Consider the following 27,320-nt stretch of genomic DNA (forward strand, 5'->3'; position numbering starts at 1 on the left):
GTGTGCGCGGCCCCTTTAAGAAAGTTCGCTGGGTGAGTTCATCAAAGTTTAAAAACTCTCAGTGGAGAAGGGAAAGGGGAAAGAGAGAGGGAGAGAAAGGACGAGGGAGAGAAGGGAAAAGCCCCGCCGGAGACTGGCGCGCAGCGGCCCGGGCCGGGGCGAGCCCGCAGCGGGCGGCGAGGATTGGCTGCGCGTTCCCCCGGAGACCGCGGAGAGGGAGGGGGAGGGGGCTGGCCGGGCCCCAGCTGAGGCCGGTTCCGGCCCCCGCCCCCCGCCGCCGCCCGGCGCCCGCCCCCTCCCCCGGCGCCCGCCCCCCGCCGCCGCCGCCGCCGCCGCCGCGGGCGCACTCGCGGGTCGCAGTGAAAAGGCGGAGGCGGCGGCCGCTCCGGCTCGGCTCCGGTTCCCAGTGCCTCCCCCGCCGCACCCCCTCCCCGCCTCCTGCACCCGCCAAACTTGATGTGACCCCAGCCCGACGCTGCGGCTGCCCCTCTCACCGCCCCGCGCGCTCCCCACCGCCACCCAGCCCCTCACCCCCGGAGCGCACCGCTCACCTCGCCCCTTCCCACCTCCTTGCCGGGGCCGGGCGCCGCGCTAGCCCTCCGCGTTCCCTTCCCCTAGCCACCCCCACCCCACCCCCCGCACCATGAGCAACCTGAAGCCGGACGGCGAGCACGGCACCAGCACGGGCACCGGCACCGGCACGGGCACGGGCTCGGGCTCCAGCGGCACCCTGGAGGAGGAGGTGGGTCTGCGCCCCCGGGACTTGTTGGGTGAAGTACACGCGGAGGTGGGCGGGGGACGGGGCGCGCGGGGCCCCGCGCGCGATCTGGCAGTCGCTCCCGGCGCCTTTCCGCCGTTGCCCTTCGGCCGGGGAGGAGCAGCCCGTGTCCGGCGGGCGGGGGCGTGCGGCCTGGACTACCCCGCCGGGCGGGCATTGTCTCCCCGCCCTCCCAGGCTCGGGGCCGACCGTGCGCCGGCGGCCGTCAGTGCGTCCCGCGGTGGGCGAGCTGCGCCGTGTCCGCCCCACGCCTGCTGCCCGCGCGTCCTTCGTTCTCCACTCCGCCCCGCTCGCTGCCCTCTTCCGAGGCGCTCCTCCCGCGTGGCCGGGACTCCCGCCTCGGCTGGGAGGAACTGAGCGGGATTAGCACGGCGGGCGGGCGGCACCCACACTCCCTTGTACTTTCCGCCCTGACCCCTCCCCGTGACCTTGGAGGCCTGGGCCGGCTGCGCGGCACCTTGGTTCGCTAGAGTTGTAGTCATGGGGGTAGACGGCTTTCTTCACGGCCCCAGAGCTTGGGCTTTGGCAAAGATGTCAGCTGACTGAGTTGGGAAGGAGATGCCTAAAGACACTCAGTTCGCAGTTCTCGTCTCTCGGGTTTTGCCGTGGCAGACAAGCCAGGACCCCAAAGCTGGCCCTAGTGGGATTCTGCTAGGAATGTCCACCGGCCATGTGCTAAGAGGAGGGAGTCTGGGGCGGCTTCGTGCAATCACCAACAGCTGAGTGGCTAATTGGATGTGGCAAAATCCGGGAGGGTGTATGTGTGTGGGGGTGGATATAGCCTTAAGGCTATCAGTGAATGGAGACCAGAAGCTCGGCCCGCAGAGACAAAAACTGGTGTGGAAAGGGGGCAGCCTTCGCAGCTCTCTCTCTGAAGGGGCCTCTGCTGTGTCACTCTAGGGCCAAGAGACCCTAGACCCTTCCTGCCGCGCCCTGGCATGCTCTTGCCCAGGAAACCAAGGGCCAGTTATCCACCCTGAGCTCCCTTCCCCTTGGTCTGGGGGAGAAACCGCAGAGCCCCTGATGGGGGCTGGCGTTGCTGCCTCCCTCCTATCCAGTGGCGGGTGCCCGCCCGCCGTGCTATAGGTTTGGTGCAGAATGGCGGCACTGGCCCACGGCTGGGCTGGGCTCCTCACTGTGGGAGGGATGATGGGAGGGTCACACTGCCAGTTCCCACTCTTAGCAATTCAGAGGCCTGCTGCCAGCCCCAGTCCACCAATGGCATGACAGCTTGAGAATCTAGGTCTAGATCCCGCTTTCTGTGGGGAAGGAAAGGAGGAATCTACAACGCTTCACTCTGAAGAGTGGCGAAGGAAGGCCTGACATATGTCCACGAGTGCGGTGTGGGCTCTAGTGGGCTGGGGTTCATTTGGCTCCTAAAGTCCTTGTCCTTCTTGGACCTTGATGCTGACAGGCCCTTGGCTTTGGGGACCCCATCCTGACTCTACCTGGTTGTTCAGAATCTCCCCTGAGAGTTGGGGGAGGCTGACAGGGTTGCTAGTGTGTGTGTGGTCTCTGCTGAAATTGAGGGAGGGAAGCCATCTCCTGTGAAGCTGGGCAAGGACCCGGAACCACTTCTGCTAGAGGGTTGACTTCAGCAGGGACTTACCTCGCCGAAGAGACCCTCAGACCCACCCGTTTGAAATGGGAAGGGTGAACCACGTGGCCAGTCTAAAGTCTTGGAGGAATCGTTTGAGGTATTGGTCACTTTTTTCTAACTAGCTTTTTGAGAGAGAGGGCAGAATCATCAAGAAGTGGAATCCCTGCTCTCCCTCCTTGTGGGCAGAGGTGGGCTACAGCCCTGTAGTGCTTCAAGGAGTTCAGTGCAACTGGTGCTGGGGAGGGTGGGGAGCATGGGCTCCTGTTTAACAGAGGTCTAAAACTAAGGGCCCCAGTGATTTCTTGGAGCCCAGAGTCTGCTCTGGTCCGGTAAGCACAAGAATCGGCCCCTTCTCCTCATTAGCTTTCTGAACAGTGGGCCAAGAGCTCTTCAGCCAGGGTTCCATCTTGGATGGGTGGTTTGAGCAGGAACTAGACGTATTCTCTTTAGCTTAGATGCCCCCTAGGTAGGCAGTTCTGCAACCCCCAAGAGCCACCACTGGGGAAATCCGCATTAGCAGTGGTGGTTTACTCTCGTGGTTGACCCAGGCTGGCTCTTGGAGATTAGCTAAAGCAAACCTAGGAAGCCAAGGAAGAAGTTAGAGGTCAGCCCTCCCTGAGATGTGGCTGAGTAGGAGGTGGTTAGACCTGTAGGGATGGAAAAGGCATTCCAAGAAGAGGGAATAGCATGTATAAAAGTGGGGGGTGGATTGTGGAGCAACATGGCTTGTTTGGGTGACTACCAGGAATTTGCTATGTTGCAGTAATATTGGAGGCCACGTTATGAACAGCCTGAGATCAATGCAGGCTTGGGAGGAAATTGGCATTTTTCTGCTGCTTAAGAAGAAGGTGTGTTAGAAGCTTTGAAAACTTCTAACCCTTTAACCCTTTGAAAGCTAAGGAGGGCAGCGAGGAGTTAAGGGGAACAGCTACGTGTCCCTTTCAATCTAGAAGCCATACCCCCCCACCCCGAGGTGCGTCTTGGCTGGTGCCTGAGCTCCAGAGTGAGGCAGTACAGCACCCGAGCCCTGCTCAGGGCAGGCTTGCCTCTGGTGTTGTCCAATCCCAGATTCAAGCATCTCCTGTCTTAGTGATTCTTGAGAGATGGCTGGAGAGTTACAGTGTTTCTGGGGAAGGGTATATGTGGTTTGAAAGAATATTTTATTTTGAAAATGGAGACATATTTTAATACAAGGCAGTGTTAAGTTACAGTAATGACTCGTTGGGGGCCCCCTGAGAGGAGGGTGGTGTTTGGAATCTTGGGGTGGGGAGTGCGGTTCAAGTTTCTAAGAGTTAAAGAAGTTTTATGCCAACCTAATGGTAAGCTCTAGAAAGGCAGAGATTAACGGTAGCGAAGGGAACTACAGCTTGACCTGAGCGTCTTGGCCCCCCACTGCCCTCCATGCCCGTCTTTGCCTGTCCATGGCGTCCACCAAAGCCGGGCCAAGATCGCTTCTTGCACGTCTGGTACCCCACGGTCCATCATGTGTCCTCTAGGGGTCTCTGAGGATCCAGCTAGGTCCCTGGCCCCTGGCAGGATGGCCAAGGTTAGCACTCACATGAGTGAGGGAATTTCAGGGTCCAGTGTGTGACTTGGGCACTGCCCCTTTTCTCTGCCATCAAAAATATTTGACAGAATCTGGGACATCTTGGTGCTCTGTCTGCAGACTTTTTTTTGGTATAAGGGGAGGGAAGCATCTATGCTTCCGGGCTTTTACCTGGAAACAGGACCCAAGTAGGTAGATCCAGACAGATCTGGTAGATCAGACTCCCCTCCTCCCTGGCGGTTGTTGTGAATGTGTCTTCTCTGCTCAAATAACCTAATGGTAAGGCTGTTCTAGGCGTAGCAAACCCATACACAGTCTTTGTACCAGGCATTGTTTTGAGCACTTTACCGTTTTAACTCATTTAACTTCCACAACAGCACTGTGAAGTACTTATTACTATTTTATAAGTGAGGAAACTGAGACACAGAGAGGTTAAATAGCTTTCATGTAGCTAGTAATTGGGTAGGTTGGGGTTTGGACCCAGAGTTTGCTCTTAACAACATACTGTACCCACTGTTCTGTTTTATATTGGGGGTTTGGATGAGACTGGGGGGTGGGGAGGGGAGACGATCTGCAACTGAAGTTTTTTAGGGCTGAGCTTTAGGTGATGACAGCATCCCAAGCAGAAGCTCAGGGACTGGCTCCAGGCTAGTTCTCTTTGGGTTGGTGGCATCCCAAGACTGGGTGGTGGGAGCTGTCAGCCCCTGCAGGAGGAGCATTTTATCACAGATAATGTTTAGAATTGTTATTGCGGTGATAAAAACCAGAACAAGTGAATTCTCTACAGACAGTACATCCCCCTTGTAGCCTGGGCTGGGGCTGACTGCCTTCACACCCCACCCCCACCCCTGATTCCCTGTTGCTTTGGGCATCTTAACTAAAAAAATTGTACTTACTCTAAAGTGACTGCCTGTCGTTTTGGGGGTCCATTCTCTTGGGTCTCCTTACCTCCTCCTTCCCTGTAAGTGGGCAGCCTGGCTAGTTTGCCCCAGTAAGAACCAACTTCTAAGTATCATTCAGTGTTTGGACATTCTGATTTCTCATCGCCGTCTCTGGGGTGGGGCTGGGGGAGGAGCCTGGCGAGTATTGTAACTAGAGGCAACACATGAACTGTGGGATGCTTTGCTCTGTTTTCATGCTCTCCACCCATTTATCCCACTGGTTCTCCAGACAGTCCTGAGAGGTAGAGGAGAGGAGTCCTCCCACCTGCCCTGAGTGCTGAGTTCCTGGTCCAAGGCCACCCACCTCTGGTTACCCAGACCCGAGCTAGAGTGCTAGGTTCTAGCAGCACCTGGTGGCCTCCAGCCTCTGCTCAGCCGTTGATTTTGGGTAGCAGCAACATTTGATGCCTTGTCAGTTCCTCTGCTGTCCGCTGACCATGGCTGCCTCAGAGGGGTCCTCACACCCCAGGCAAAGCTGTGAGGCAGTGGGGCAGAGCCCGTCTCCCATACTTCAGAAACCATGTTGCTGTGAGGTGGGAACTGCAGACAGCCCACGAAGCTTCCTATGCCGAACCCCATCTACTGCCTGCCCAGGGACCAGCACGGCCTCCTTGCTTTCTGCTTTTTCCCCTATTCCGTCCTTGGATGGAAAGAATAAGATTACCTGAGGTGTGCCAAGGCTAGACAGGTGGCAAGATCGTTGGGTCCTCCATTCCTGAAGAGTCCACTGGTGGATCCATCCATGCCAGGCGCCTCCAGAATGTAGCAGGAGCTGGGTGTAGCAGGAGGGTCTGCCTTGGCCCATCTGTCATGGCCTTCAGTCATTTACAGCCGACTGAGGAAAGGCTCTTGGCTGTCACAAGTCATCAAGGCCACCTGTATAGTTCTGAACAGGCCTAGGACCCTCAGGGAGAAAGGGCAGGGTCTGACCTGGACGAGCCCATGGTATGAGTGTCTGGAGTCCCTACCTCCTTTTTTTTTTTTTTGCGGTACGCGGGCCTCTCACTGTTGTGGCCTGTCCCGTTGCGGAGCACAGGCTCCGGACGCGCAGGCTCAGTGGCCATGGTTCACGGGCCCAGCCTCTCCACGACATGTGGGATTCTCCCGGACCGGGGCACGAACCCATGTCCCCTGCATTGGCAGGCGGACTCTCAACCACTGTGCCACCAGGGAAGCCCCCTACCCCCTTTTTGTGGTTAGCCAACCTACCCTTTCCCAAGTGAGTTTTGGGCTTTAACTGGGAGAGGTAAGAAGAAATTACTGGAATAGGACCTGAGACCAGTTTGGGGAACCTTTGTTGCGATCAAGGCTGTGAAGAGCTTCCACCCAGACTGGTCCCTGTTCTTGTGTGTAATTGTAGCCATATGCGGGCACAACTTGGGATGGAGGGGTTCTTCTGTGTTGGTGACAGGGGAGCTCCAAACCAGAATCTAGGTCCTAGAAGTAGTTTCCATCCCTGAACAGAGACCCTCTCCCAACAGGAGTGTCCCTTTGGGAAACATCTCTCGTCAGACTTCATCTGCCTCAGTCAGGTGGTGCACAGGTGTGGCGTGCTTGGCGCTTTGTGTTCCTGTGCACGGTGCCGTGTGTTCACACTGGATTAACATCACATGGTTTAAGGGTTGGAGGTACTGATTTTGGAGCTAGGGGAAGTGCGTGGGATTCCCCTAGGACAATGCCTTGAATCTATAGGGTAGCATATAGCAGTGGTGACAGCTGCAACCTTTGCCAGCCACAAGGGTCAGGCAATAGATTGGCATTGGCTGACCACACAGCAGTAGGAGGGACAGGGGAGGCTGATGGCACAGGAGGGAAGGGAGCCTTGCCCAGAAGCTTCATGCTGGAGACCCTGTGAGCCTTTCTTTTTTTTTTTTTAACATCTTTATTGGAGTATAATTGCTTCACAATGGTGTGTTAGTTTCTGCTGTGTAACAAAGTGGATCAGCTATACATTTACATATATCCCCATATCCCCTCCCTCTTGCGTCTCCCTCCCACCCTCCCTATCCCACCCCTCTGGGTGGTCACAAAGCACCGTGCGGATCTCCCCGTGCTAATCTCCCTGTGCTATGCGGCTGCTTCCCACTAGCTATCTGTTTTACATTTGGTAATGTATATATGTCCATGCCACTCTCTCACTTTGTCCCAGGTTGAGCCTGTCTTTCTGAGTTGCCTCTGAAAGCCTTGTCCCTGGCTCTGTCTGGAACCAAGTGGAAAGCAGGCCACCCACCCCACCCCCACCCTGCCTCCAGGCAGCCTAGTCAAGGAGTCTGCATAGCACAGTTCACGCTATTTGGTTGGGTTCCCTAATGAGGTGTAGCGCAGGGCTCGCAGCAGACTTTGACCAGGTGTGTTCCCAAGATGTGAAGCCTTCCCTTCCTGGGGGTAGAAGTAGCTTGGAGCATAAGGTCCGAAGCCTTATTTAATCCAGCTTAGTTCCTCCCACCCCTACACACACACACAGGTGGAGCTCTAGGGCACATTGCAGGCCCTAAAGGAAGAGCCCCAACTTCCCAGGCAACTTGGACTTGACCCCCGGCTCTGCCAGTGGCTGGCCAGGCACCTAACTCCTGAGCTGGTTTCCTCAACTGTAAAATGGGCCTGTACCACTCTGCCCGTTACCTCAGAGGCCTGTCAGGCTCACACTCCGATGGTAGGTGTGAAAGAAGTGGAACCTACAAAGTGCTGCCCAGCGTGGGGCCTTAGAGCCAAGCCCTGATACATGTGATTCGGGGCTGGAATTAGCAGGGGCAGGCAAAGCACTGTGGAACAGCCCCTAAACCTGGACTTCTCCCCGCCAGGTCAGACTGTGATGACGTTGGCGGTGTCCTAGGTGGGCACTGCTTGGAGGGAGGCTGGGCGCTGTCCTAGCCTGGGAGCTGAGCAGCCCAGAGCTCCTTGGAGGAAACAGGAGGCGCTGGCGTTCTGGGAGCATGTGTGTTTGTATCTGCTCGCTGTACTGTCTGGCTGTATCTGCTTGCTCTTTTTCCCTGTGTCCTTGTTCAGCCCTTATAAGTCCTGGGTCTGCGGGCCATGTCACCACATTCCATCCACCTCTCGTCAAGTGGCCCCACTGAGAGGGACTTCTTTCCCCCGGGGAGGCGTAAGAGCGACCTGCCAGTGCCAAGCCTAAGCACAGGACCCAGGCAGAACCCAACTCTCACCCCGCCCCCTACATATGTATCCAGAAGAAAAAGGCCAGGCCGCTGAGATCTCTGCAGAGGTACAGTGACTTGCTCTGTGGTTTCTGTTTGGCAGCTCCGGTATTGCCCCAGCAGAGAGACCCCTCTCAGACCCCAAGGGCCTGGCTTCTGACATCCTGCTTTCTCACCCTCTCAACCTCTACCCCTTCTTTACTGCTTTCTTTGCCGTCTTGTGGGCAAAACGAAAGCACTGGAGCTCTGAGCCCATGGAGGACAGTGCCCGAGCATTACTCCGAGACTCCATCACGGTCTCCCACTTCCCTGGTTTCTTGGAAGGTCAGAGTGTGAAGGGCCCTGAGGCGAGTCCACCCCTCCTCTTTATTGCTGAGGCAGTGGTGAAGGCCACGGAGCCACTTGCCTGGCCGGTGGCAGGGCTGGGACTTCAATCGGGCTCCTTGACAATTGCTTTGAGGCTCTTGTTCTTTTGTTTCTGTGTCTGGTCTGTTGTCTGAGCAGGAGGCTGAGCCTGAGTCCTGTGTCTTGGTTCTCAATGACCCTTTTCCCCTTGCAGAAGCCAGGGCCGAACTGGGCGTGATGAAGTTTAAAAAGGACCTTCAGTATCTTTACAGCGGGAACGCGGCAAGCTTTATATAACGCAGGCTGCAGCTCATAAACTCCCATGATCTGGCTGGTGGGGCGGTAGTGGGACACCGAGATGGGGTGGCTTGGGCTTCTGTTTGGACTCGGGGCTTCCTGGGGCTGTGAGGGGCCCTGCTCTACCCCACCCCTTCCCCGCTGCAGAAGGCTGCTCTGGGAGTTGGCAGTCTGTCAGTCTTCCCTCTGACTTCCCTATACCTAACTGTTTAGGACTAGCCATGGGATCATCTAGTGGAACCCCGTGCACCCCCGGTCAACCTTCTGCTAAGGACTGTTGCTGCCCTCTTAGCTCAGAAGCTGAAGGTCATTTGTTCTGGGCACCTAAGGCTGACCCCCACTGGGCTCTGAGTGGGTTGGTGGTGTGAGATCAAGGTTTGCAAAAGAGCATTGACTTGTGAGCCGGGCACCTGGGGACACTGGGGCTGCTTCTGATACGCTCGGTGACTTGGAGCAACTCACTGGACCTCAGCTAAAAATAAGGTTTCTTCCAGCTCAGATGTTCTGCATTTCAGTTCCTGGAGAGGGCTGGGAATTGGGGAAGGATGTGGGAGGGGCTTATGAGAGGCTTGTTTTTCCCTGTTTGGATTTCCCTCCTCCCCCACCCACTTTTGTAAGGGGTGTTTTCCATCCAGATGACACCAGCAGGGCTCCCCATGCTAAGAGGCAGGGTTCAAAGTAAGCGAGTTACTTGAACATTTTGATGAAGTGGTTGGTTGAAACAGTTCCCTTTCCAGATTGAATTCTAACTTCAGAGATGTTGGATTGCCACAAAGAATCAATTTTCAAGTATCATTTTTATCTCTTTGGTATGATGTTTCTATTGCCCAGAGTCAAGTTTCTTAGCCTCGTGAGGCAGAGATTCACCTAGAAGGCAGGAGTTGTCTTCTAGTGGGGAGTGTTTCTGGTGGACCACTGGGATTTATTTGGGGGTGGGGGAAGGGTGGGGATGACCCTGATGTTCTCCTACCTCAGCATCCTTTGTGCCCTAGATGGGAGGTCCCTGGAGTCCAAGTCTAGGGTGCTGTCTTGGAGAGTACAGGGCTGGGGTTTGGAAGGAGGCCGTGGTTGTCCTTTGGAGTTAAAGGGTAGGGGGTTTAATATCCATGGACATACGACTGTTTTTGACAGCAGTGTTTACCCCTTCCGTCTCTAATAAAAACTGGTATTTACGGCGCTCATCCTCTCAGCCACAGTATCCTGCTGCCACCCTTAACCTGAGAAGTTGAGTGTTCAATTCTTGGTATGAAGGTGGAGTGTGGCCAGGCCCCAGCCTGGGCTGATTGAGTGTGGCATCCCCCCACTAGGGAGGGAGGGCCTCGTGGTGTGGCCCCTCGGACCCCACACCTGAGTCCTGTCCCACATGGAGGCTTTCCTCTGGGGGGAACGCCCCCTGCCCCGCCTCCCCCCACAGCTCCCTTCCCTTGACTTCTGCAGGGCCCCCACGTGCTGGGCCCTGTGTGTGCCCAGGGGAGGACAGAGACCTCTAAGCAGCCCCTGTTGGGGGAGCTGGCCTTGGCCTGGGGGCACTGGAATGACAGGTGTGCCTGTGCAGGTGTCCAGGCTGACAGAGATGTCCACCTGGGCTGATGGAAAGAGGTCGAGTCCTGCCTCGAAGCCTTTTAGGCAGAAGCCTGAATTTCTGCTATTAGGCTGATGCCTTGGGTATCACTGTCACCTTGCTCCTGGAAGCTTCTGTTTACTTTCATTTTTTCTGAAGATCTGTAAACAACTGTTGGTTTGTTTGTCTGAAGGAAGATCATTACTGACACACAAACAGGAATGAGTTTGTCAGAGCCCCTTCTTCCTACTTCTCTCTAAAAAGTTGTCTTCCCTCTGGGCTGGGGAGGGCTGCAGTTTTCACCTTTACTGAGGGAAAGGGCTGCACCACCCGGGGGCTCGGGTCCTCTGTCCTGCTGGGATTACAGAAGGTGCTGGAGAGGCTCCTTGAAGGGGGCGTTCCCTCCCCAGGGGCCTCAAGAATAAGGCTGAGGATGGGGGCCACCACTTCCTGTGCCCTTCTCTGCCCCTCCCCGTAGCACTGGGAATGAGATGGGTGGCCTCCCGTGGAGGAGGGAGGAGCAGGCAAGAGGTCGTTGGGAGCCCCAGGCACTCGAGGTCCAGCAGTAGCTGGAGGGAAAGGGCCCACGATCACACAGCAAATACCTAGCCAACCCCAGGAAGCCTGCCTACCAGTGATAGCCTGTGGTGTGGACTTCCTAGAAGGGGCTGGACTTTCCCACCCTCTTGTTCCCAGCACCCCCAGGGAAGGATAGGCAGCAGGGCTTGCTTGAGGGACGAGCAGCCTCGGGAGTCCCCAAGCTTTGCTGGCCAGGGACACCGTCGTGCTGAAGGCCAGTTTGCTGCCCTAGGCAGGCCTGGCACTGGCTGGGACCGCCAGCGAGGCCAAGTCTGCTCCTGACCATCATGAAGGCTACACACCATGTCTGCGATGTCCTGTATGGGGACACCTCTCTGGCCAAGTTCCTTGTCCACGTTGAATTCGGTGCTTCCAGTGGTTCCTCAACGTGTGTCTTTTACTGGCCTCTAAGGATTCCCCATCCCCCCTATTTTTTTTTTTTTTTTTTTTTTTTGGCTGTGCAGCTTGTGGGATCTTTGTTCCCTGACCAGGGATTGACCCCAGGCCCATGGCAGTGAAAGCGCCAAGTCCTAACCACTGGACTGCCAGGGAATTCCAAAGGATTCCCTATCCTTTTCCCACCTCTCCCCAGTACCTTCTCCAGCCTGTTCCAAACTTGCCTTCCATCTGTGCCAGGGACATGGCTGTGGTCCAGCACAGTCTGCTGGTACTTGCCATGAAGATGACCATTTTAACAGGACCGTGGTTGCTTTCAATGTTTCAGGGCAGGAGGGAGATATTCTCTTGGGCTGTGTGGATGCTTTTGGAGAAGGAGTGAGTATATGGAAGAAGGGCCTAGGTAAACAAGTTTGGTTCCTTCTAGCAGCCTGGGATTGTGTGAGCCACCCCTTCTGCTTCCTCCAAGTATCTTAAAATAGTTTCGTGTTGAGTTCTTGTAGTAAACTTGTGGAATAGGCGGTGGGATCTTTGGCTGGTCTTTCCATCTTGGCGTCAGTGGTGGTTGGTCCCCGAATCCTTGTCTGCGCCCAGCCTCTCTGCTGAATGCTGCACCCTATGGCTGTGAGGCTGGCACCAGCAAGTGGCATGGGAGGAGTGGTTGCCAGTGCTGGCCTGGGACACAGGACTCATTGGCCAGGCCTTGCAGAAGTAACCACATGTCTCTGTCCCTGCCATCCCTAAGGATCCCGACTGTGCCATTAGGTTGCCTTGTCACCTTTCTATTCTGAGCCTCAGTTCCCTCATCAGTATTTATTCATCTATTTATTTATCTATCTATCTATTTATTTATTTATGGCTGCATTGGGTCTTTGTTGCTGCGTGCAGGCTTTCTCTAGTTGCGGCGAGCAGGGGCTATTCTTTGTTGCAGTGTGTGGGCTTCTCATCTTCTCTTGCTGCGGAGCACGGGTTTTAGGCCTGCAGGCTCTAGTAGTTGTGGCTCACGGGCTCAGTAGTTGTGGCTCGTGGGCACTAGAGCACAGGCTCAGTAGTTGTGGCGCACGGGCTTAGTTGCTCTGTGGCATGTGGGATCTTCCCGGACCAGGGCTCGAACCTGTGTCCCCTGCACTGGCAGGCGGATCCCTAACCACTGTGCCACCAGGGAAGCCCCCGTCATCTGTAAAATGAGGGTGTTTAACTAGCTGATCTCCACGGTGCCTTCCACCTCAGACATGGCCTCCCTGGGGAAGAGGAACACTAAAGAATCCAGCGACCGTGTAAGGTTGTCTCACCTGTGTTCCCAGCTCCAGGCTGATCTGGACCTGACCCAGCCTGACTAGGCAACCTTATAACTAAATGGCTCGTGGTACCTGATAGGTGAGGTTTTTGTGCAGGTCAGTGTTGAGATTATGGGACCCTGAAGTGAACAAGCATATGGTTGAGCCTCTCCTGTGTGCTGGGCATAAAGTGTGCTCTTCATCCTGGAGGTAGAGGGTACCTGTGTTGTACAGGTAAAGAAGCTGACATTCAGAGAGATGAAGCAGCTTCGCCAAGCCAAGCATAAAGCTGGGATGCAAACTCTGGTCTAACTAACCAAAGCCTTTCCCATTTATGGCATCACTCTGCCGTCCTGGACCACATCACAGTTTTTGGCTGTGAGTCCCTTCTTTGGAGGGACCAAGGTGTGTAGAGACGGGGGAGGTCTCAGATGTTGAGCCTGGCTCTAGGCACCTTGGAGGACAGGAAAGTTTTGAGACTTGCCTCCTATCTCTGGGTTTTAGAGTCCAGGTGAGCTCAGATGGTGGGACCAGTAAAAGATAAGGGGTCCTAAGGGCCCCAGAAGACTTCAAAGGAAGGAAAGAGGGGTGAGGAAATAGAGGGCCCTGAGGGATGGATGCCCTTCAGTTAAGGAATGAGGAAGGGGTGGTCTGAGGGGCAGTGTGAGCAGCTGCCATGCCCTATGTGGGTGCTTGTCGGGGACCCGGAGTCTGTGGGCCGGGGCAGGACCTGATGGAGTTGGAAGTAGCATGGTGGGTAGGTGGGCTCTGGAAACTCTTGTTCTCTCGACATGTGGCCGGCCAGCCTGCTAAGCGCATACTTCCTGTCACTCCAGCTTTGCCATCATTCTAAACAGGCACCCAGAGAAGGGACTGGCTACTGAACGGATGTGTGGCAGAACTTTACCCATCCATGGGGCTAACAGGGCTGCCCAGGTGTGGCTGCCTCCGTCCCCACAGCCAGAAGAATGGCACAGATGGCTGAATCAGTGTTCCTGGATCTTACCCAGCTTTGCTCCTTGCTGAGCCAAGCTTGCCTGAGCCCTTTCTGGGCCTCAGTTTCCATGTCTGCACGGGGGGGATAGGCAGAGGGCACATCATCTGCCAGGGTGTCCAGGGTCAAGTAGGAACCAAGGAGAGCATTCAGGTCAGGCTTCCTGTGACTTAGCCTCCCAGCAAAGGGTCTGTGAACTGGCAGACGGGGACCCACCACCTAACCCATAACTGCCTTGATGTCAGCTTGTTTCCTAAGGAATGACCAGGCACAGGACGCAACCTGTATTGTAGCCTTTAGAATCTAAAAGATGGGAAGCCAGGGAAAAGAGTCATCTGGCCCAGAGAAGGCTGGGAACCAGAATCTGAGCTGGGAATGAAGGAAAGTTCCCCTATACTCACTCCCCTCCCCTCCGCTAAGCAGGAAACTTTGTGCTGAGAACTTTCTATTTAAGGGGGCCTCTGGGGAGGTCTGGCCAGAAAGGAGCCATTTGAGGAAGGGTTTAAAATTAGCCGGGGTGAAATGGGTGGCCCCTGGGGAGAACTGAGGTAGAGGTTTCTGTGGGCGGCTCTGGCTTTGCATCTTTGACCCAAAGCATGTCCCCTCATCCCAGGGAGGAGGGAGTAGCGCTGGTCCAGGCCGATCCAGTAGGACCCCGGCTGGCTTGTACTCTTTCAGTCCATCGTCTGTGGTGGGCTGGGCACCCAAGTCCTGGCACCAAAAAGCAAGCATCATCTCTACCAGCCTGGGTGAGTGGTTGGGAGGGAGACCTGGGTTTTAAGTCCCAGGTCTGCTGCCTTTTAAAAACAAGCTGCGTGGCCTGAGCGAGGCACTTCTCTTTGGGGGTTTACATGTAAATGAAAGGCCTTCCGTCAAAGGGCAGAGGGGTGCAGAGGATGGCTGCCCTCTGGAGTCCAGGAACTCAGTTCAGCCCACTCTGGAGCCTGGGCTGTCCAGTTTCTCCCAGATGCTTCTGGGACAGGGCAGTGCTTGAGAGCTGCGTGTATAGGGACACAGCTGCCAAGGGCTGTGAGATGTACAGAACCTTTACCCCAGGCCCAGGAGCAGAAGTGTGTGTGGCGAGGAAAGGCATCGCCAGAGGGGGTGGAGGTGTCCTAACTGGCAAGGAATTCCCCTGGGTTTGCTTCTTGGCGAAAACTCACGTGAGAGAAGAAGCTGTCCTTACCTATTTTATCAGCCATGGGCTTGGAGTCATTCCTGTGTGGCTAGGGGTGGCGACACTTGTCACGGGCAGCTATGGGGGCTGGTTTCCTTTGCCACTCCTGGCTCTGTTGTTGACATGTGTGTTCATTGGAGGGGGGGGGGAGGGGGAGGGGGGAGGGGAGGGGGAGAGAGAGAGAGAGAGAGAGTGTGTGTGTGTGTGTGTGTGTGTGTGTGTGTGTGTGTGTAACTTTGCCTGACTGCCCTGGGTTCCTGATTCAAGCCATTGTCTCCAAGAAGGCTGTTGCCTCAGTTCCTTCAGCAGGCCATCACTAGAGCATGGAAGAAGTTCTTTGGTGCCTCTGGGGGGGAACGTGGCCCACTAAATGTTTTCAAGAATAGCCACGTGTTGGATGGGCTGAGGCATGTGAACTTGTTCTTAAGTCGTCAGTGACAAGTTGAGAAGACTTTCGTTTGGCTTAGTGGTATGACATGCGCCTTGAAACAGGAGTCAAGGGAATTCCCTGGCAGTTCAGTGGTTAGGACTGTGCGCTTTCACTGTTGAGGGCAAGGGTTCCATCCCTGGTCGGGGAACTAAGATCCTCAAAGCCATGTAGCCAAAAAAAAAAAAAAACAAAAAAAACAAAAACAGCAGGAGTCAAGTGTGTGGGGAAGCTCTGCTCTTTTGGATTTTTCGTTACTCAGAAAGCACAGTTTCAAGGTGTATTTCTAATGGATCTACACTATGGAAAACCCTCCTTCTCCCATTATAATTATTGGCTGATCTGGCTTTGCTAGTTGAGCATTGGAGGCCAGCAGCATTTAACCAGCAATGGTGAATTAGGGAAGTGTTCCTGCCAGCCCTCTCCTGGACCTCACCCACTGTTCGGGAGGTCAGGTTTGGCAGGAGTCACAGGATGGACACCTGGTGTCTACTAGACCTGGCTTCAGTGCCAACTTGTAACTTTGTTGAGGGCAAGGCTCATAACTTACACCATCCTCTGCCTCACTTGAAGTTGTCAAGATCCTACTCATTCTTCAAAACCCAGCACCATTGTTCCATCTCTGACTCCTTCCTCAAGTCCCTTATTCAGTAAACATTTAGTACCAGCACCATGCTAAGAGCTGGGCAGAGAAGCAAGAATATAATACATTGCCGGCCACTGAAGAGCCTACATCTAGCATGGGAAGCAGGAGGAGATGGATGTGAAAGTGCTGGGCCCTCTGATGAAATGGCTCCAAGGCACAGAGTTTACATCTTTGCCTCCCCGCTAGACCAGATGGAGCCTTTCTACCAGGAGTCCATGGGAATATTCTGAAATATGTATACGTTTCTACTTGTGCATTTTTTGGAGGTAAGACACCATAGCTTTCTTCAAGACTCAGAGGGGTCCTTCATCTATCTTGTTAAACAGGACTCTCTCCTTGATGCTGTCTGTGCAGAAGTGCTCAGCTAGTGCTTGATGTGACACCTGCAGGATGAACCCAGGGAAAGGAAAGGGTCCAGAAAGGTTTTTTTTTTTTTTTTTTTTTTTTGCGGTACGCAGGCCTCTCACTGTTGTGGCCTCTCCCGTTGCGGAGCACAGGCTCCGGACGCGCAGGCTCAGCGGCCATGGCTCACGGGCCCAGCCGCTCTGTGGCATGTGGGATCCTCCCAGACCGGGGCACGAACCCGTGTCCCCTGCATCGGCAGGCGGACTCTCAGCCACTGCAGCACCAGGGAAGCCCCCAGAAAGGGTTTTGAAAAGTTAAATGCTGTGAAACTTTGGATGCTCATTTGCCTCAGCCTCCAAAGAAGGCTCAGGAAATCCTGAATTCTTCCTTCAGTCCTGGAAGGATTCCAGTTCCTTCCTGAAGGAAGAGCCATCATCCTTGTTCTTCTGTCAGCCCGGCCCTGACCACTGTGGTCTCTTCCCCAGGTCCGGACACTGTTCGTCAGTGGGCTCCCTGTGGATATTAAACCCAGAGAACTCTACCTGCTCTTCAGGCCGTTCAAGGTGAGTCTGGACCCAGCCACCCATGGGCAGAGCCTAGGATGGAGGAGAAGCATCAGGAATGAATCGCAGACCGGGATTGGGCAGCAGGAAGACTAGAAACTGTGCTGGCAGCCCTGGTTCTCGGTCCCGGTTCTGCTAACTCATATGTTGCTTTCTGTCAATTGCTTATTAGCCTTTCTGAGCCTCCGATTTCTCATCTGTAAAGTGGAGACAGTAGAATCTCAGTAGACTTTGCCGTATAAGGAATCTTTGAGATTCAGCATAGCGTTTTCAATTTGCAGATAAGAAAACTTAAAAAGGTGAGGTCTGTGCTTCCAGATGACAGGCTACGGGAGCAAAGGGGAATTTCCGCATGAAATGATGAATGCTACCGCATGATGGCCATCCCATGTGCTAGGCTGTGTGATATGGGACACGAAGACTGAGGGCACTCAGCGGTGGTGGAGATCAGAGTGGGTCACCTTTGGGGGGAGAAGAGTGTGAGCTGGGGAAAGGCAGGGCTGGGGGGTGGCCAGGGTAGCACAACAGAAGCTTCCGACCTTCCTGTTAATGACCACCTCTCTCTGCAGGGGTATGAAGGGTCCCTGATCAAGCTCACATCGAGACAGGTAATTTCTCTCCAAGGTTTTTCTTCCTCCCAGCCCAGACCGACTGCTGAAATTGGAACTGAGCCTGTTCTCTTTTCCTCAGTCTTGAGGCATCTGGCAGCTGAGACCTGCCCCCTGCCACCCCTATCCTGTCCTAGGCTGACGAAAGAGTAGCCTCCACAGGTCCCCTCTTCTTACCAGTCAGCTCCTGGTCCTCACTCTCTGGCCCTTGAGAAGCCACAGTGGGACCCGGAGGCTGAGGACCATAGAGGTGGTGGCTGTGCTCTGGTTCCTGATGCCAGGGGTCCCAGGTCCAGAGCCTTCAGGAGCCATTTGGGGGCTGGACTGAGCCCAGGCAAAATGAAGTCGGAGAAGTTTTAAACCTGTTGTTCCTCCCACCCCGACCCCCCTTTTAAATAAATAAATTTATTTATTTATTGGCTGCGTTGGGTCTTCGTTGCTGTGCACGGGCTTTCTCTAGTTGCGGCGAGCAGGGGCTACTCTTCGTTGCGGTGCACAGCCTTCTCATTGTGGTGGCTTCTCTTGTTGCAGAGTACGGGCTCTAGGTGTGCGGGCTTCAGTAGTTGTGGCACACGAGCTCAGTAGTTGTGGCTTGCGGGCTCTAGAGCACAGGCTCAGTAGTTGTGGTGCATGGGCTTAGTTGCTCCGTGGCATGTGGGATCTTCCTGGACCAGGGCTCGAACCCGTGTCCCCTGCATTGGCAGGTGGATTCTTAACCACTGCACCACCAGGGAAGCCCGGGGCAACAAGTTTATGCGACTTCCCTGGTGGCTCAGTAGTTAAGAATCCTCTTGCCAATGCAGGGGACACGGGTTCGAGCCCTGGTCTGGGAAGATCCCACGTGCTGCGGAACAACTAAGCCTGTGGGCCCAAACTACTGAACCTGCGCTCTAGAGCCCGTGTGACACAACTACTGAAGCCCATGTGCCTAGAACCCGTGCTCCACAACAAGAGAAGCCACCGCAATGAGAAGCCTGTGCACCGCAATGAAGAGTAGCCCCCGCTCGCCGCAACTAGAGAAAGACCGTGCGCAGCAACGAAGAACCAACGCAGCCAAAAATAAATAAATAAATAAAATAAATTTTTATATATATATAAAACCTGTTGCCCCTTGAGTGAACCTGAAGCCTTTCCGTGCCCTTGATACATTAGTGTCCCCTTTCGTGCTGGGGAAAACACTAGAACTTACACTTAATTACCTGCATACGTTAAAAAAAAAAAAAGACTTTTACTGAAAGGGTGATGTTTAATGCAGTGGGATAAAGCTGTATTGGCATTGTTTCCCAGAATGTGGTACCTGGATGGGAGAGTTTTAGTGCCCCAAACCAAAAATACATAATTCTTGTCCATATATAATTATATAAATATATAATTCTTGGCCGTATCCTCCCTGTGTTCTAGCTGAACATAGGGGGGATATGGACAAGAATTATATATATTTTTGTTCTTTGTTGTTTTGTTTTGTATGCTTGAAGGGGAGATGGAGTGTTGGGAGAGATGCAAGGGTATTCTCTCTTTTTCCTACTAGCCTGTTGGTTTTGTGATCTTTGACAGCCGGGCAGGAGCAGAAGCGGCCAAGAATGCATTGAACGTGAGTAGACAGAGAACAGGCCTTTCTCTGACCCACAGACTTCTAGGCAATGGGTATTCCTGTTCCCGTCTTCTGCAAACCTTCCCCCACTCCACACCCAAGGAAAGGGCCCACAGATGTACCTTCCCCAACATCCTGGGGCAGAGTCTTTGGCTGCACTGTCTGTGCCAAACGCCACTACTCGCAAGGCCCGAGCAGTGTGTCCGCTGTCTTGGCCCCCGTGTGGGCGAGTCTTTCAGGCTGGATCATTTCTGGGGCCCTTCCGTCCCCACTGCAGTGGACAGGCTGGGTCCTACAGTGTAACGCCTTTCCCTTCCTTTCCTTCTCACGTAGGGTATTCGCTTTGATCCTGAGAACCCTCAGACCCTGAGGCTAGAGTTTGCCAAAGCCAACACCAAGATGGCCAAGAACAAGCTAATGGCTACACCAAATCCCACCAACGCTCACCCCGCCCTAGGAGCACACTTCATCGCACGAGACCCCTGTGAGTGGCACTCAGAGTGGCCATCTGCTGCCCTTTACCTGGCAGAGCTGGGGGGCCCTCGTGGATGGAGTTGCGTGCAGAGGGCATCCCTGAGGGCATCAGTCCTGCCTGCCCGCCCCTTTTCCAGGAGCTTCTTGCGGCCACCATTACCCATCCCTGCGGGTCCCATGCTTCCTTCCTCCCCTGCAGCCTTTGCTGGACCTCAGGCTGAGCTCCTGAGCTGTTGGTGTCGCCCAGCTTCCCTGAAGCCTTCTCTGATCCCTCTTGGTTGAGATGAGCAGAGACCCATCTGAGGGCTTCTGGAAGCAGACAGGATGCTCACCAAGCCGGGCCAAGTTACCGTGGCTTCTTTCCCAGTCTCGGGATCCTTCAGGGGAGCCTGAGAAGGGAGCTTATGCTCAGTGATAGTGCTGGGTCCCCTTCTGTGTTTGGAATGGGGTGGCGCAAAGGGGGACCCGCGTTCTGACAAGGGGGGGCTGTTATCTCCCGTCGCAGATGACCTGATGGGGGCCGCTCTGATCCCCGCATCCCCAGAGGCCTGGGCCCCCTACCCTCTGTACACCACAGAGCTGACCCCAGCCATCTCACATGCTGCGTTTACCTACCCAGCCGCCACTGCTGCTGCCGCTGCCGCCCTACATGCTCAGGTAAGCCTGTCGGGGGGAGAAGTAGGAAAGGGGAGAACAAAGGCTCTGAGTTGGCCGGGCTTCATTCCTACCCGGCCACGGGCCACCCAGGTCCCCAGAGCTGCTGCAGAACTGCTGTCTTGTAACAACAGTACCTTTGGGGTTTGGGGTCCCACAGAGGGGAAGGAGAGGAAACGCTGTGAGGCCGCCTCGAGGATACACTGCAAAGGCGAAGTGTGAGAGACCCACCGTGGGTCCACTGCCCCTGGACACACGTGGGCAGGCTGTGCCGATTCTGCCTGTGGTGACAGACCTGAGTGTGGTCGCCGGAGGCAGCCCGCCTGCCTCTGCTTCCTCCTGTCTTTGTGAACTTCAGAAAGCTCTGAAAGATTTCTGTGTCTGGGTTGTTCTTTTTCACTCATCTGGAAAGATAAGAATAGTAGTATCTGCCTCAGGTTGTTGTGAGAATTAAATGTTAAGCCATGTGAGGGGCTAGAATTGTACCTGGAACATCCGGGGTGCCCAGTGAGTGTTTGCTCTTTTGTTCAAGGAACGTGGGCACCCTGCATTGTGACCTGGGCTGGGGCGGGAAAGATGCAGCCCACGCCTCTAGGCGAGAGGTGGAGAGGGCATGGCTGGGCTGGGAGGGCTCTGTGCTTGCCGAATGCCGCGCCAGGTGCCCGAGAGGGGCACGAGCACCTCGCAGGTTACAGCCAGGCCTCTGCGCGGCAGTGACAGGGCACCGCCAGGCAGCGTGGGAGGGCTGTGGTGAGCGGTGAGCCCACCTGGGCCTCTCGTCAGTGAAGTGACCGAGAGCTGAGGCTCATGAAGAGTGACCTGGCTGCTGAGAGGGAGAGAACAGGGGTCTCCTGGCTGGGGCAGTAGAAGGGGATGAGGAGTTAAAGGGTGTGAGAAGCCAGGAGGGAGAGTTCCCAGAAACTAGAAGCTGAGGCAGGAGGAGTGGGCAGCTCTGCCAGTGGGAGGGTCAAGTGCGTGTCCATCCCTCTGAAGGGCTTAGTGACCTGGGTTCGCCCAGTTCCAAGGTGGAAGGTTCAGATTCCCTGACTGCCACCCTCGCAAGGCGTTCCCCCGGCCGCGGCAACTTGGGTTGTACCGAGGGCAGACGCGTGGTTCCGCTTGGCGCTCACCCCGGCGGCACACCACAGACGGCTGGAAAATTGATCGGCGTAGGGAGGTGGCGGGGCTCTTCCTCTCTGGGGCGACGTTTGGGGGACTTACCGCAGACCAGTTCTGTGGTGAGTGAAGGCGGTCCTCTGTGACCCGGCGGAGTGTGGAAGGCAGCTGGTGCGGGGGCGAGTTTAACTGCAGGGGCCCTGTGAGTCCTCTGATCCCAGCTGTGCCACCAGTTAGCGACCTGATCTTCAGCAAGTGACTTCACCTCTGGGCCTCCGTCTTGTCCCCATCTGTAAAACGAGAGGGCAGGACCAGATCGGATGGAGAGGTTCTACCCCGTCTGCTCTGAGATGCTAGGCCGTGACAATGTGAGGCAGAGGTTGGGAGCCAGGGACAGTCAGGATGTCAGATTATTCAGGAGCGATATCTCTGCCCTTTTTGGGGTGGCCCCCTCCAGCCGGCTGGGAGTGGTGCGCCGCTGCGGGTCCCTAAGCTTCGTACACAGGACGGTGTGCCCTCCTCTTGTCTTCCTTTCCAGCTTCCTCCCTCCTTCCCCATGCCCTGTGGCCATCCAACTCCAGTCCAGCTACCTTGGTCCAAGTCCTGGCTCTCTCTTTCAACACTGTGTGACCTTGGGCAAGTTTCTTGACCTCTCTGTGTCTCGATTTCTTTGTGGTATGATGATAGTCGTAGCTACTTTAGAGGGTGGTTGGTAGCCTATTAGCATAGAGGGAGCACTGCATGCTTATTATTTCATGTCATTATTGTCTAGTTCCCTCCAGGCCTCTCTGTGCCTGAGTTCCTGTCTTCTGGTCTCCCTGGGAAGGGGATGAGGGCCCCCTCAAAGGATAGTGGCTTTTTTCGGGAGGCCGCCTGATGACAAGCGATCGGATCAGGTGGTGACTGGTTCTGTCCCGCTACTCGAGTTCTCTGGATAGTTGTTTCCTCGACAGTAAAACACACTGTTAGGACCAAATGTAGTAATAGGCATGAAAGCATTTTCGAAGTAGTATCACTTGCTCTATTCCTTCCAAGAGCCCCCTCCCTGCCCCCGATAGTACTGCCCCAGAGGTGGAGGCTGAAAATGCCTAAATGAGGGAGGTGGACCCTGGTGGTCCTCAGGAGGTTATTCTGAACCCAGAGGACCCGTAGCCGCGTTTTTCTGTGCCTGGGGGTAAGGAGGTGACTTGGAGAGAAAGGCAGCAGCTGATAGACAAAAAGGGATGCAGACCGGTCCTTCCTTTCTGTACCCCACCATATGCATCCTGACCTCACACCCTCTGCCAGTAGCTTGGCCTGAGCGAGGCATCCTCATGTGGCTGCAGGGACGAGACCTGCAGGAAGAAAGGGGCTTGGAGATGGTTCAGTCCTGCTGTATCTCGGCACAAGGCTGTGTTGCTGGACCTTCTGATCCTTTTGATAGAATCTTCTCCTTTCAGAGGATATGGGTGGCAGGGGCACACTGGGGTCTGGTACATGAAGATGGTGACCTAAAAGCAGGGATTCTGCATGTCCCCTTGCACCCCAGGGTCCTCCCAGTTTGGACTGCTTTTTCCATTTCGACCTGAGGGTATGGGGGTCTTTCACTGCAGCCCTTTGCCCCCCTTACACTGGCTCAGCCACTTACCGATGACCTTAAAGTTACAGGAATTCCCCTGCCTCTGTTTTCTTGTCTGTTTAATGGAAATGCTAATAGCATCAACTTTATAGGGCTTTTCTGAGGATTAAATGAACTTCGTATATGAAAACTGCTTAGACCAGCATCTGGCACATGCCAGGTGCTTCACGAACATTAGCTATTAGAGGTCTGCGTTCATGGGAAGAAAAAGACGGGTTTTTTTTCTCTTTTTTGCCTTTGCTTGTCATCCTGTTCCCCCAAATATCACTACGTTTAGTCCTTAGACTTGGTAGGTAGTTGGACACAGGTGTATAAGTAAATCCATGGGTATGAACCTTTTACAAAAATTACACATTTAATCTTTTTAAAACTTAAATATTAGGACATGCTTCTATGTAAGTAAGTATAGGTCTGCATTCTGGGTGCCTGGCTAGCCTACCAGTGTATAAGTGTGTCTGCCTCCCTGTAGATGGCAGTGAGGTTGTTTACACACTTTTCTTTTGCTCTGTTAGGCTGTGCTGCCATGGATGCCCTTGTTCACACCTCTCTGGGCACCTGTCCTGCCTGCTTTCCTTATCATAAATTCCTAGAGCTATTGCAAGGTCAGAGTGTAGACTTGCCGGTCTGAGTTAATTGTATTGTTTTGACTTTGTGATGAGTGAGGCTCCCTTACTTGTTGGCTGTTTCTATTTCTTCTTGTGTGGATTCATCCCTTTGCCCACTTTTTGGTGTATCTTCTCCGTTAGTCGGTCTGAGGGTCTGAGAGAGGACCGTGTGCCCCCCACTCCTTTGGGTGCTGCCCCTCTTGGAGCTGTAGCCATTCTAGATGCCCATGGGCTGTCCCTGTGGGGTGGCCTCTTAGGACCTCCAACCCCGCCCTGTGAACGAGTGGAGGCCCTGACAGGGGACTGGCCACTTGCTCGCTGCTGTGCTGGCCGTGACCTCTGGGCCTGGGGTCTTGTTCTGAGCTGGGGCAGGAAGAGACCGTGCTTCTTTAGAGAACCTGGACCACTGGCCTATCCCAGGCATCTGAGGAGAGTGGAAATGCAGCCCTCCAAGTACGTTCTGTCTAGTTGGGTTGCACGACCATCCCGAGCTCAGAAATTAGGGCTTTCCTCTGCTTCCTCCCCAAGAAGGTGGTGGCTCATCTCAGGCTGGAGGGAAAGCTGCTGCTCTGGAGTCCAAGCTGCAGCACCTAGTGGAGAGGGTGGGGCTGGATGGAGCAGGCTTGTTGTGGGGGCCCCTAAGCAGCCGGTGGTGGAGGAGGGCAGGTCGGAGGCCTCCAGGGTCCCTCCCACTCTCGTCCGACGCTCTCCCCTTGTCCAGCCCTGCAGGGCACCCAGCCTGTCAGGCGCTTCCTTGCCGTGGGGCCGCTCCAGCTGGAGGCTGGGTGAAGTGCGGTGGTCAGGGTCCACTAAGGCTTCCCGGAGCTGGACCGGCCGCAGCCTTGTCCGGTGGCAGCGGTGCTGGTTTCCTCATCGTCCCTCTCTTAGGGAATGAGCTCTGGTGTCCAGCCGGGCTTGCAGCTGAGAGGGCAGCCCACGGCTCGGCGAAGGGGAGGAGAGGCTTCCTCCCACTCAGCTGTCAGTTAGGAAGGGAGGGAACTGTTTCCAGATGTTCAGAAGACACGAGAGAAAATAAGATGGCCTCTGAGGCTGGATGGCTCAAAGAGGCTCTTGGCCCTTTCTGTGTGGTGTGGGGCTTAATCAAGGTGGTCCTGGCAGCCAGGGGTCAACTGTGTGCCGATGACAGCAGTGCCACATCCTTGGAGCCCAGGGGCCATCCCGACATTGGTCAGGTGGCCTAGGCCCTGGTCCTGCCATGTGCCAAGTGTCCTGGCATCTCAGAGGAACCAGCTGCCGACTTCCTGCTGAACACGGGGTGGTCAGAGTCCTGCGCTGTACAAGACAGCACCTAGAATTTGGAGGGGGCACAGGAGCAAGTTCTCAGGAAGCTTTCATCAGCCACCAGATAGCCTGGCGTTGCTCGATATCTTCCCTACTTACAGAGGCAGGGATTCCTGGCAGCCAAGTGGGTAACTGGGTCTGACTGCTTGTGCTTCAAGAGTTTTGTCTGTATGCCCAGCTGCTACTTGGTTTCCTCATCGGCTCTCCTGTGCCATCCCTTTCTTTCCTAAGAGAACCCCGGCTCCCATCTCTGAGTTCTCTTCCCACCCCCTCACTCGGGGCCCTGTGATGCCCTGCCGCCACCCCTCCCAGGTGGCCACGGGTCAGGCCCGGGCGGACGTGCTGTCTGTAACTGGGGCAGGCGGCCTCCCTGCAATCTTGGCTTGGCACCCAGCACGGCTCACCGTCCAGACTGGCCCATGGGGAATGGGGTGCATGTCATTTCCTGGCCTGTTTCTGGGAATCATGCTTTGGGGCCATCGCTCTGTGGGGCCTTCTAGCAAGTACCAGGGTTGAGGTAGCTGCCAGGCTCCCACTAGAGGGCTCAGCTGGTAGGTTACAAATCTCTAAAATTAGGGGGCTTTTGTAATGAAGGGAACGGGGGTGGGGGTGGTGCAGAAGCTGAAACGGGGCAGCGGCGGAGGCGGGGAGCATCAGCTGGGTCTTATCTGTGACTTCCTGGGATCCTGCAAGGACAGGACCAACTTCTGGGAGTCCTGCCTCTTGGAGACCACACTGACTTTGGTTTCTAATGTGTTTTTACATTCTGTCTTATCTGATCCTCGTGGATACCCTGTGACTTTTAATCATCTCTATCCTGTAGCTGTTGAGGACACTGAGACTCAAAAGAAGTTGAGCAAAAATGTGTTAGGTGCATTCTCCTGATGTTAGGAATTCCGCACTCTCCCGGTTAAGGGGGCAGGGCAGACTGTTGGGCCAGTGCCCCCGGCTGCCAGCACTCCACCCGGTACAGTCGGGCTCAGTGGAGCGTGAACGCCTTCGTAACCCTTCTCTCATTTGAACCTCTGTCCTGCAGAGGAGGCAGGTCAGGTGGCGCTCTCCCATTTTCAGGATGAAGAAACTGACGCCCAGAGGTGAGTAACTGCCCCGACCTCCGCCGTCAGTGACAGAACCAGGACTCCGACAGGGGCACTGAAGGCCGTGTTTCCCAGGCTCCCCCGTCAAGCGAAGGGACTGCACAGCTAGCTCCTGACGTTGGCTTCTCTTGCAGGTGCGCTGGTACCCTTCCTCTGATACCACCCAGCAAGGATGGAAATATCGTCAGTTCTGTTAGTTCTTCAGTAAGTGCTGGCTCAGAGGCCTGGGACGGAAAGTGTCCTAGAGCCTGGCTCCCTGCAGGGCCTTGGTTCCTCTGCCTGAGTCCAGGAGCTCGCTGGTGCTACCCCAACCTGAGCTTGCGCCTGGGGCACTCTGGCTGGTTTTCCCCTCTCCTCCCACCCTGCCCCCCACCCCACATCTTGCAGCCTCCTCGCAAGGGGAGGGCCTGGGTTCAGCTCCAGTCCCATGCATCTGCTCATGGCCACCTCTTTCCCCTCCCTCCAGGTCTGGTCACCACAGCTCGAAGCCCCCGCCCGCCTCACTGGGGAGGGAGCCACCCTGAGCTTCCACTGCCCCCAGGTGGCCCGTGCAGAGCTGCTGCTTCCCTCCAAAGACTGTGAATTTTAAGCCTGACTCAGTGGACTCTTGTTTCCTTTCTCTCCTTTTCCTCAGCCCTGTCCTGCCCCAAAGCCCCTCTCCAAGGCCTCACGGCAGGATTCAGGGGCCTTCTCACTGGGACACCCAGACCCAGCTCGGAGGTCTCACTGGGACTGAGCAAGGCCTGACCTCCAGTCCAAATTTGCTTCCGTAGCCCCACCTCAAAGAAATGAGGCGTTTAATTTTGCATGTTTTCCTGGCATGAATTAAGACACTTAAACTTGTATATATGTGAGTGTACAGTTTGTTCTCACATTGTGTCACCATAGCAACAAGTCCTGACCACTAATGGTTCATCATTCCCGGTCCCTCTCCCCACACCCCCCTCCCCTGCACCCACCCTGCTTCAGTGAGGACCAAGCCCTGCAGCCAGTTCCGCCCTGCGGCTGGCAGCCTCCACCACCCCACACACTTCCAGGCTGAACAGGAAGGACCACCCAGCCAAGGTAGAGCGTTTTCTTGGTCATTTCAAATTGGGGTCCTCTGCTTCCTCCCCCTCAGATGAGCCAACAGCCATTAAGAAAACCCTTTCTCTGCCCAGTTTTTCGCTTACCTCTCCGCGGCGCACCCCACCCCTGCCATGGTTCCTCATGCTTTCCAAACTTCAAAACCAACCAAAAAGTGAAAGTATTTTTGTACCCTGTGTAACAAAATATTTATGCAACATGAAAGATTTTTCGTGTGTGTGTGCAATTAATTATTGAAGAGACCTTGTCCGCCCTGTCAGATAAGTTTAACATTTTAGTTTGAGGCATGAAGAAGAAAAGGGTTTCCGTTCTCCAGCAGTGAGCCTTAGCGTCAGCCGTTAGTTTAAGAAAAATGAAGGAAAAATTGTGCAATTTTTTGTTTCGTGTGCACATCAGTGCATTGCCTTTGGCCGCAGCTGTGGCTGTCTTGCCGTTTTCAGACTTGGGAGACGAGGAGGCTGTTGTAATTGCTGATCCTGTGAGAATGTGAAACTGGATAATATATGAAATGCAAAATAAAAAATCATCCAAAGTAACTGCTC

General features: G+C 55.0%; 1 protein-coding gene across 1 annotated transcript; it reads left to right on the plus strand.

Moving 5' to 3' along the window:
* Window positions 1–463: 463 nt before the first annotated feature.
* On the plus strand, window positions 464–27,304 carry RBPMS2 (RNA binding protein, mRNA processing factor 2). Its single transcript, XM_004274743.4, has 8 exons — window positions 464–742; window positions 16,550–16,627; window positions 17,197–17,235; window positions 18,764–18,826; window positions 19,160–19,310; window positions 19,806–19,957; window positions 25,827–25,896; window positions 26,159–27,304. Exons 1-7 carry the CDS (start codon window positions 644–646, stop codon window positions 25,887–25,889), a joined length of 645 nt encoding a protein of 214 aa, XP_004274791.3. The 5' UTR covers window positions 464–643; the 3' UTR covers window positions 25,890–25,896; window positions 26,159–27,304.
* Window positions 27,305–27,320: the final 16 nt, after the last annotated feature.

The sequence above is a fragment of the Orcinus orca genome, chromosome 2, assembly GCF_937001465.1.
Source record: "Orcinus orca chromosome 2, mOrcOrc1.1, whole genome shotgun sequence".
NCBI classification, from domain to species: domain Eukaryota; kingdom Metazoa; phylum Chordata; class Mammalia; order Artiodactyla; family Delphinidae; genus Orcinus; species Orcinus orca.